This window comes from Eurypyga helias, unplaced genomic scaffold (assembly GCF_000690775.1).
Source record: "Eurypyga helias isolate BGI_N326 unplaced genomic scaffold, ASM69077v1 Scaffold46272, whole genome shotgun sequence".
NCBI lineage: Eukaryota > Metazoa > Chordata > Aves > Eurypygiformes > Eurypygidae > Eurypyga > Eurypyga helias.
The window spans coordinates 1-11,499 of record NW_010237410.1 but is presented as its reverse complement, the minus strand read 5'-3'; the positions used below and the strand labels follow the sequence as shown (position 1 = coordinate 11,499).

The 11,499-nt window shown below is 39.3% G+C and overlaps 1 protein-coding gene across 1 annotated transcript; it reads right to left on the bottom strand.

Moving 5' to 3' along the window:
• Window positions 1-5,700: 5,700 nt before the first annotated feature.
• On the bottom strand, window positions 5,701-9,106 carry MKKS (McKusick-Kaufman syndrome). The gene is made up of 4 exons (XM_010147450.1): window positions 8,122-9,106; window positions 7,444-7,619; window positions 6,638-6,748; window positions 5,701-6,138 (listed from the first exon to the last, which is right to left on the bottom strand). The coding sequence occupies exons 1-4, from the start codon at window positions 9,104-9,106 to the stop codon at window positions 5,701-5,703; spliced, it is 1,710 nt and encodes a 569-aa protein (XP_010145752.1).
• Window positions 9,107-11,499: the final 2,393 nt, after the last annotated feature.

The following is an 11,499-nucleotide window of genomic DNA, read 5'->3' as shown; positions in this document are numbered from 1 at the left end:
GCACTTGGCCTTGCTGGACTTCATGAGGTTGGTACAGGCCAAGAGCATCAGCCAACACACCTTACACTACCCACATCCAACAGAAGTTGGGTTTTTCTTTGCCCCTGCCTGTTTCTTGATATCAGCCCTTTTGGTTAGTTGATCTTCAGGAGTGGCACGTGCCCTCCTCCCCCCTGCCTCCACCCAAGCACTCACCACACCAGCAAAATCTCTTTTTCCCAGCACCTCCTGCACGATTAGGCTTTGCTAACATCTCTAGTGCCCTTCCTTGTTCTTTACACCACGTTTCTTTTAAAACAGGAATTTTCCCACATGCTTCAGTGATTACGGGGTCTCACAGAATGCCATCCTGCAAGGTATTTCAGAGGGTCAGCAGGAGGGGCTGCACAGCCCAGCCCCCTCAGCCGTACTGGGAGCACCTCTGCATAAACAGGGTTTAAAAAGGGTCAAAAGGCTACTTGGCAGCAAGGAGTGAGGGGGAAAATGTGAGAAACATGGTGGAAGGAGGCTCATCTTGACCCAGATTTTTTTTCCTGCTATTTTTTCTCGCTGTCCTGTTGAGGCGAGGATTGAGTGAGCAGCTGGGTGGGGGCCTGGCAGCTAGCCACGGAAAACCCACAGAGATTGACCTGCAAAAGCATCCTCCCAATCCAATCAAATGTAGCAGAAACCCTGCTAGAGCTTAGAATTTGCTGGCACACGAACAAGGATTAATAAATGAGGGTGTGACTTTGAGAGGCAAAAACTATCAGTCTCTTTCAAGAACTACCACAGCCCTTACAATACCCTGAAAAAAAACACTCAGTCATCACCCTCGAGTACACCATCCACCAGCAGAGGATCCTGCGTAGCCCCACAAGGGATGAGTCAGGAGTTTTGTCAAGTCATCACTACAGACCAGGCAGCCAATTTTTCCCCTCAACCTCCTATTTCCTTTACCCAGTTCTCACCAGGAGCAACAGAGGAGACAAACATCATAAGCCTTAAGGGAGAAGATACTAATAATGGCTTTTAAAGATGAAAGAGAGATGTTCCAGCTTCTCCACTTGTAAAAGACTTAATGGTTTGTAAAAGTATTGATAAGGAATAGCTGTTGAAGTTGCTACCACACAAATTCTTAGCAGACGACGTGTAATAGTGTTAGAAGAAGCTGGCATTTGAGGAGTAGATGAAGAGAGCTGATGTTGTCAGAACAGAAAATAACAGAGACACCAGTAATGGGTTCAGTGATGCCAGAGGGTACATTGCTGTGGCCTTCAAGGCTCATGAAGAAAGCTGAATAAAAGGTTTTCTTGGGCAAGCCAAGTTGAAAGTTCAACTTTATAAAGAAAATGTTCATACTGAGGTATGAAAATAAAAGTCTGCAGGAGGTATGCCTACAAGACATTTGTATATGTTTAATGTAAAATCTAGGTCAAGAATAATGGAAGGCAGCACAATTAAAGACAAAAAGTGCCCAGCCCAACGCTGGAACCTATTCTGCAATTAATTTTAATGGTGTCTGGATTAATGACATGGTGGCTCTATCTACATATGCTGTGACTATGTTTCTGCTTCCAGCATAAAGAATAAATCTGTATATTCAACTGTATATAATCTGTATATCCAGGCTCAAAGCCTGGATGAGGCTTTGAGCAACCTGGTCTAGTGGAAGGTGTCCCTGCCCATGGCAGGGGGGTTGGAACTGGATGGTCTTTAAGGTCCCTTCCAACCCAAACAATTTCACGATTCTATGATATACTTTTAAGCTTGTGTGCATGACTAATTTAAATAGTGCAATGTATACAGACAAAAAAATAAAGGTATTTTTTCACTTAGAATTTAAGACCACAGTATTACTGGCCAAAAAGTTATTTATTAGTACTGTTCAGCTTTTCTACCTGCTTGACAGCAGAGATATAACTTGGATTTACATTACTGGATAAAAGGTACAAAAATTCCAGAAATAAATATTGTGAGTAGCAAGTGACTTGTCAAAAAGCCTGTCTGCACAGATTACAAGCATGCTGGAGGCAGTCTCTTTGCAATAGAACCAGACCATTTCTGCATCTTCAGAACAGAAGTAAATGCACATCCAGTTCAAGTTCTTCCTATGACACTGACAGACTCATGACTATTGATTTTTCTGAGATAGAACAGTGTAGTACTTGCATGACTCAGTTCATGTGGCACTGCTGAAAGCTTGACAAATACATTTTGCTACTCAGCACAGCAAAATAAAGGTACAAGTTAAATTCAGAAGTTCCAGTTTTGGGTAGGGTGAAATGTTTTATATGTGCTCTACTGTGCTTGCAATATTCCAAGCAGTATTTTTCTTACAAATTTTGACAACAGTAAATACTCTCTTCCCTTATCGGGACAGATTTAACACTGTAACGGCTGGATAGCCTAAAAAATGCCCAAACTCCTCTGAGAAAACAGTGTTATGCTACTGATACAGTCAGGTTGGGTTTCCTGAACACAATCTGTTTCTACCCTGTCTCCAAGGATGTACACCAGTTAGCATCATGCGAAGATCTGGTCTGAAACACATGCAGAGCAGAGACTCAAAGGACATACATGACACACTAAGGATTACTGAGGTGTCAGACAGTGCTCATCATGAGGTTCAACCAACCCTGCACAGGGCCACAAGCTGGACACTGGTGGGGACACTGAAAGTGTAAGGCAACAAATTAGATTACTGGAGGCAACACTGCTGCTGAAATTTCAGAGAAAACCAAAATGTATCCAGGTTCAACAGAGAGGGAGAACAGCAGAGTTTTACCCAGCAGACTAGTTTAAGGAGTCTACATAAATCCTGGCCAAAGTTCCCTTAATGAAATGACTGTAATATTTTAGCGAGGATTTGAGTTTGTTTCAAATCATCTATTTCATTGTTCCTTTGCAGCAAGTAGTTCATCACTTTTCTCAGATCTCCTCACCCACAAATCTCTATGTCTCACGAAGAGCTATCTTTGATCCCATTTTATAAATAGGGAAATACACACACACCAGATGTGGTTCAGAGTGATTCTACAAATTCACAGATCAGTAGGAGAATCGGTGAAAAGCAGATACTCTCCATTCTTTGCCAATGTCAAAATAGCAATGTTTAATTGTATGCCTACTTGACACAGGATGCAGCAACAGAAACACTGAAGATCACTAAATTAATGACTTTCAGGTCTCCTTCACTCTGAAGTTTGAAATGCCAAATAGGAGCTGAAATACTGAACGAAAACTGCAATATTGAACAGAGGAGCAATTACATTAAACTGGCATCTTAAATATGCTGACCTCAGTGATTATAATATCAGCATTTCTTTTTGCTCCTGCTAGGCCTGGAGCACCAAGAGCCGAGAAGAATGGAGATGAATGTTTTCTTGTGCACCACCCATAGGATTATTAAAATTTATATTAATAGCCACTGAGCAGTCTGTGGAAGTTAACAGACATGACTGAGGTCACAAACAGAAAACATTTGTCTCTTAGAAATACTTGTGTAATGCTCATTTTTCCCCACTTAAACTTTAAATCCAACGGGAGCAGGAATAAAAACATAGTGGCATCTCAGAGGACTCAAATGGGGTATTCCATTTTGTCTATTTCAAAACAGGGGAAAACCCATCCTTTTTGCACTGAACTTTTATCAGGAAACATGGGATTTCAGCAAAGCTATTTTGATGTTGCTCTTGGATTGTCAAAATTCTATTTACTTGTATTTTAAACAGTATCCAAAGTTGTACTTCTCCTGGTACCCATTAAGGGTAGGGGTAACAGTATCCACTACAGGTTCAGGAAGGCTGTAGCACAACTGAGAACTGAAGTGCCCATGAACAGCAGTGTCAGCTGCTTATTTACCCTTTCCAGGCACAATGGGAGACAAAACTTCTCTGTTATTAAAACTATCTATATATGAAAAAAATCTTTGGCCCAGGTATAAATAAATTTTTACCTACTCAATTTTTTTTCTTTTTTTCCCCAATTTTCTAATGTGTGATTCTCCTAAAACTGAAGGAAGGGGGAATAGAATCTGTTAACAATGGTTTTATAGGAGCTGTGAACCAACCTCCACATACCAAGACAAAAGAACACTAGCAACTACTTCTACTTAAATATTGTTTTAATTTTCACTTCACAGCTGTAGTCACTAAACATTTTTGCACTGCATAACAAGCTACTATTATAGGAAGTAAAATACTAATTGAACAGTGAGTTAGAGGCTCAGTTAGATGAGGCATTACCAAGATTCTTCTGTGCCTTTACATGGACACCATCGTTTGCCTTCATTATTCCCGATGTTTTCACGTGGTTCATGGTATATGGGAGGATCAAGATATGAAAGCAGCCTGTTCAGTAACCAACCTGGAACAGCCTCTATCTCAACCCTTGTAACATTCTTCCACCAATTCCCAAAGGATGCCTTGTAGCACTGAAGCAATCATTTCAGGTCATAACAAGATAAAGAACTTTAAATAACTTTTCACTTTTTCCAGTGAGAACATGATTTATGCTCTTAAAATTAAAGACTTTTGTACAAAGTTCTTTAAAGAACTGTTTTTAATTACGTGTTTCAAAACTGAGTTATACAAAACAATTCTACTACTTATAGCCAGTAAATATATTAAAAACTTAAGAGACCAGGAAACAAATAAGCAGACTAGCCTAAAACTAACTTGGGTGTTTTCTGGAAAAGCATATCATGAACAATTTGTCCCTTGTGACTGAAAACAAAGAGAGAGAAGAAAAGGGGTAAAGAAAATGAGTTTAAGCAAGAAACTGTAACACGCCTTTTGATCTTGCATGCAAGCTGAAAATGAGAAAAAGTTTCAATCATTCAGTCTCCAGCCTTATTTAAAGATCAAAACAAGCCTGAGCAGCTTAAAGCCTTACTTGATTAAAAGAAAATCTATGCACAAAGAGTTAATTGAACAGCAAGTGGGACATTCTTTCTTGCAGCTTTGCCAAAATGATAGAAACATCATTATTTATAAACTGTCCTGTATTCCACAGAAGACAATCAAGGTGCACTTTGCAAAAGGTTTTCCTCAGAGCCTACCATTTCTTTTCAAATCTTCTATTACCTACCTGCTACTTTAAGAACTCCAGGTTGAGTTTTAATAACTTGATAAATTACATATATGAATCAAAATCTTCCAGCTATTTAGAGACTACATATAGTACATATCCTCAAACAAAAATTGAAAACAAGTGGCTCAAGATATGTACTAAGGAAAGCCTTTTTTACCTACAAAATTCAAAATACCAGTGATAAAGTTCTGCTGCAATACAAGAGTCTGTCTGAATGTGTAAAGCTTTTGCTGAGACTACATAAATTCTAGTCCGTAAGTATTCTCAGCAAGTGAATCCATTTTTCCCATTCCTTTGAAGATGCCACCGAGCTAGCACACATCCAAGACTGCTTAATTCAGAGGGAATATCAAAGTGTCATTCTTTTGACTACTTGTAAGTCATGTTACTATGATTCACTGTATATTGGACTAATAATTTAGCAGTTCCTAACAAAGTGTTAAACATTCGAAAATGCTTGAGGGCACAGTAGATTAACAAATGAGATAAATGAAATAGATGGCATTTAAGTAAAGATTTCTGTCTGTTGCCCATATTCTAACCATTTAAAGTATCTTAACACATTATATATTACACTGCTTTCAATTAAGTATCCTGATCCGCATCACAATCCACATCAGATCAGAACTAATTTTGATCTTCAATTACGTACGCAAGATCCAAAATCAGATTCGCTGTCTCCACAGCTACTTGAAGGCCACTACACTTTGCAGCAAAACAGTCTAATGCCAAAAAGTCAGCGACCCTTACCGAGGGCTCTTCAGGGCAGCCTGAAACAGGAGAGCCACACTGGCCTCGCAAAAGCCTCCAGCTGAGATTCTCAGTGTTACCATTAATCCCACAGCCACATTTTGAAACTAAATCTGACCAATTTGAGACAGAGGAAAAACCTGACGGAACAAACCAACAGTGTCCATAAACCATGTCTGTAAGAATTTCTCCATCATCATGATTCAGAGAGCAAGCTACAGACTCCAGGGAACGGCAAAAACCATCAGCAACCAATTGGTATTGCGTCCGAGAACAATCTAGATCTTTAAAACTGCTGGTAGACAGACTACAACTCTAAAAAACAAAACCAAAACCAGGAGAACAGAAAATTAGAACACTTTTACAGAAATAATTTTAATCAAACTTATATTGTATTGTTGCCTTTTTTTAACAGATGTTTTGGTCCTAACTAAAAAAATTGTTCATGTGATGATTATTCCACAATAAGAAAGATTTCTACACAAGCCAAAGCACAGTTCTGCACGACTATCTATCGCTGTAAAAATTCCACACGTTTTTATTTTAACACTTAAGCAAGCACTTGCTATAATAGATACCTAAAGATAGATTAACAAGTACAAATACAGTATTAACAAGCCGGAAAGATGTAATTAGCACTGAGTGCTTCAAATAGACCCCTTTGTTTTATATTAGTACTTAGACAACAAAAATGCAACATTAATCTAGAAAAATCTAGCAAAGACAAGTGTTTTAATTATAGTAGTAATTCTATATAACTTCTTGTTTCCTAAGAATATTAAGCAGCTTTAAAAAATCCTTATGTTTTACATACCTTGTGTCTTATGTACGAAGCCAAGTGAGTTTCTGTGCAGCCACCTCCTAACAATGCCAAAGGTTCCTTGATTGTTAACTGTAACACATGTTCTGCAGTTTCACAGGTGCGCTGAAAACCACACGAATTGGTCGTTAGACATACCATGATTAACAGGATTTGCCCCCACTGAAAGAACTACTGGGATAAAATTCTCAGTAGTTTCTGGTACAGGCTTCCTAAACTTGAATTACATGTGGATATAAAGCTGCTGAGTGATTTCCAAAACCATGCTGACTTAATGAGAAATTACCTTTATTTGTCCACACTCAGTATGGAAAAGCAGAAATAAAAAAAAAAGCACCGTATTTTTAATTCTTTTAGCAAAACAGGGGTTTATATAAAAGTCAATCAGTATCAATGACATTTCTGGAGCAATTATTGAATGCAAAACTATGTTTGACCACTACTGCTGCTGGGCTTTTGCTGGGCAATTTTTTCCTTATGCTGTCATAGAACTAAGTAATGAGAATGAACATGTTTATCCAGCGCTAGCCTCAAGAACAGGTGAAAAACGTTTCTGTCTCTAAACAACTTCCTGTATTAAAAATAGAGGCATTAAATAAACATGAGCACTTCAAAGATTTTTGAATTCCAGAAACAAGGGTGTTCGAGTTGCTTTCTGCAAACTGTATACCTAAACTCTAGGCTCCATTTACATACTGAAAAATCACTTCTCTAAACTCACTGTATCTGTATTTCTCATTACTTTATTTTTCTATTAAAACTATGACTCTTCACGAAAGACTTCCATAAAATTTGCCTACCTTCAATTCATCCCATGCAGTTTCATTTCTGTTACAGAGTATCAAGCTGCAGACAACTGCCTCGTTCGGAATTAGATGCACAAAGCGTTTTGAAGCCAAACTCTCCACGCACACATCTTTCAAACTTCCGTAGCAACTAGGTGCCAACAAGTCTATAGAGGCGATAGGCTTTGAACCTGTGCAATCGAGAAAAGCAGAGAACAGCAAGTATTACTGCCATCAGAACGGCTCTGTTGCATTTCATAACGCACAAACTATTTTCCTCTTGGCTTTTTAAAAGATACATAGTCTTCAAAACCTAACACTTCAATCTACACAGGAAATTATGAACAGAACCCAATGTTTTCAAAATGCAAGACACCTTTTTGTTTTAAACTAATTGTTTTATTCTCATGAAGTAAGAGTCTGAAAACAATTACATTTGCAAACAGTTACTATAATTGGGTATTCCTCATGCAGCAATCAGTAATCAGATGTGCAGCGTGTCATCACTAGAGTCTGCAAAAGACCAGCCTGGCCTTGAAGAATGTCATTCTTTCCAAAGAAGTCACCTCTTGCTAAGGTAGGATACAGACAGAAGTAAGGGAATCCTTACTCTGCAGTGACACCAGCCAAGACAGGTTTTCACTGAGATCAGCGTTAAGGACAACTGATTAGCACCGACAACTTGCTTGTTACCTGTCATCAGGCTCAGGGGTTCCATCAGAGCGAGCCCAGCTCGGTCCACTGCAACGACATTGTTCTCTTTCAGATACTGTTTCAACGACGGATGGATAACCTTCTGGCACACCACAAGGCCAACCTCATCATCAACCAGCTGCTTTCCTACATTAAGCAACTGATTTAGCTCTGATGCTTCTAGAGAAATTCCATGAAGGACTGTTAGAGTTCCTTCTCCGGGGCTGAAGCAGTCTCCTGACATGGACACACAGAACAGGGCTATCTTGACCATGCCTGAACAAGTCCTTTTGACAGTAAGTGGTTTTGCCAATTGAATTTCGGGTGTTTCTATCAGCAGTCCGGGAAGAACTGTAGAATCCACAACTCTTGTGCCTTTCACAGGTACTATTACACATTTTCCTAAAACAGCATTTGTCTCAACATGACACGGCACAGTAAATATAAAAGCCTTTAAAATCAGCGTGGCAAGATGATCAACTTCTGTTTTGTTAAGCATGCAAGCAGGTTTGCTCGCTAATACGCTACGTACCAAGCAACGAAGGGTCTCGACACCACTAAAATCGACAGATACTCGGCAACCACAGGCCTCGGATTTGAGATAGTCCATACACAAACTCAAAAGATGTTTGCTTATTTTAACAACGGTGCCAGAGGCCACATTTAGGCTTCTGAAGTTTTCAATCAAACTACAGCAAAGAATGGCAGTAAACAAGCCCCCGTCACTGAAGCGAGATATGTGGTTCTGTACAGAGGCCGTCAGGACACTTAATGCAGGATGACTGAAGGAAAGACGACTCAGTATGGCTGAAGACTGTGAGGTTGTACAAACATAGCCTCCCACACCATTGTGCAGCTGTTTGAGCCTACCAGCGGGACCATAGCAAGACTTTAATATGCCACTCAGCAGGGACAGTGGCTGACTAACTTTAGTTAAAGGGTCACTAATAAACAACGGAGCCTTTTTAGCTTCAAGACGAGACATTTTCAGAGTGAGATTTTAATTCTGGCCATCAAAACAGATTTCATTTTTGCTGGGACCTATAATGCACCACACTTTACGTTTAATATAGTACATTTTAATTCGTTGCAGCCAAGGATGGTTTTAAATGTGAAACAGTAACATACACCAACAACATTTCTGTGACTGCTCAGCTTCTACCTCTTAACATCAAAGCTAAACCCCATCGTGAAATTGGTACATGATGACAAGCAGTAAGCTATTTCATTCACAAACGTTGTCCTTTTTAGCTTCTGAATGTGAGCGAGCAGATTTTTTTGCAACAAAGTTCACGAGCATGCTTCCAAAATGGACACCTATAAGTGAGAGTCCTGCCACAAGCAGAAAGTTCTTCCTAGTCCAGCTGGCTTTCCTCATCTCTTCTTCTGGCAAGACTCACAGATGAAAAGCTTCAAAGCTAATTATACCTACAATAAAAAACACATAATGGTATTAGGATAATCATATGTCATTATTGCATAGCTTGAACCACTATTTAGTATTCATAAATACATCAGGATAAATATCTTACTATTATGCTTCTTAATTGAGAAAACCTATTAATATTATATCTAATACAAGCATACAGTAGACAAATTATACATGTTTGTTAGTAAATTCTGACCACCAGCTCATATATTGTTTTATTGGCAGGTCTATAAGTAACAGACTACTATAAACCACACCAAATTGGATGAAAGCACCAAAACAACAGTGATGTTGACCTGTTCTTGCTCAAGGACGAAAGAACTAAGCTACTCAGTACTGCTTCCCAGGCAACCACCTCAGAAACAGCAGCTTTTAATGTTCATACAACTTTAAGAAATCTCTGCTGCTGAAAGAAAGGTTTCTTACTTCAAGATGGCCAACATACAATTTATTATTTTTCCAGTTCTTAACCACTTCAAAAGGGATAATTATCTACATTTCCATGTAAACTGACAGTATTTACACATCTCAAACTTAGCTTCCTTTTCTACTGTAATCACCATCCCTACTAACACCACAGAACATGTTACCATGTAAAGACACCATTATTTCTGGGCCACTTTGAACCTGAATGGATGCTACTGCACAGCCAGCCAGTCACAAGAGCCTGACTGACTGTTGCCTTGAAGTTATTGGAGTTTGTCATCAAATATCTTTAGTACCTATAACACTTTAATTTAAATGATCTTATCACACAGGATTTCGCAGTAGTTTTTGAAATGGAGGATGCATTTTTTGGGTCCATGTAACTACCAGGCGAACTCAGTTGCAAAAAAAAGACAAACTCCGGAATACTAAAGCACAGAGCAGCAAGACCATATAAGTTAGAAAATTCTCAGTCATTTGACTCATCTCCTGCCTCAAACTTACAGACACAACCAATGAGGCAACTTACCCACAAGACATAGCACTAACATTATTTCTCTTTGTTTTTGTGATCGCTTCGCAGCACGTATGCCACAATCCCAGGTTCTGGAACAAAGTCCTGTGTCTTCACTTGGAAAATAGGACTGGACTTGATGTAAAACCACCCCCAGTGCACCAGCCCAAGGACAGGTCCCATAACAATCAGAACTTTGTAGTCCTTCCAGACATTTTTAAGACCCATTGCAAACTGGCATCTACCTAGGTAAAGATAATTTATTACTTCAAATATACTCTAGAAATCTTTTTTACTCTATAATAATAGCACAGAACAGATGAACCTGAATGTTAATGTCTTTAATTACAGTGCAGCAGACGATTAAAACACAAAATGACACAAGAAAGTCTTACTTTGTGAACTTCAGAAAAAGAGCTATAAAAATAACCTCAATTCAGACATCTTGAGACATTAATTGCTGCATTTGCTTCAAGCTTCGGCATGCTAAATCTTAAAGCTTTGTTACTTTGCTATGTTTATCTAATTATAAATGTTACTGCTTCAGAGAGCAAATATTTGAAGTCTAAACCAAAGCAGTTTCAAAATACACTGTTTTTTCCCCCATTGTTAATAAAGTCCCATGACTAACCAAGCTCCTGACAGAACGTGGGACTAACTTGCAAGCCAAGTAAGTCACAGTACTTCAGACACCGCTTTCCGTTGGCCAGAGCAGCAGCTCTGCCGTCATCTCCAGGGGGTACAACAGAATCAGTACAAACACGGTGAGCTCGCTCGTACCTAAGCAGAATGTATAAAATCCACCCTACTTTCCGCAGAGTTTCATCAAGACGTACTTATAGGAAGGAAAGGTACACATACTCAGGTTTTATATCAAACCAACTTCTTGATTAAACAGCTCAGAGAGTAAGTGTTCCTACACCTGCCCAACCTCCTTCCTCAGCAGCTGGAAGGTGTCCTAAGCCCCGCTCCACGCCGCTGGGCGGAGCAGGCCGCACACCCCCGGGCC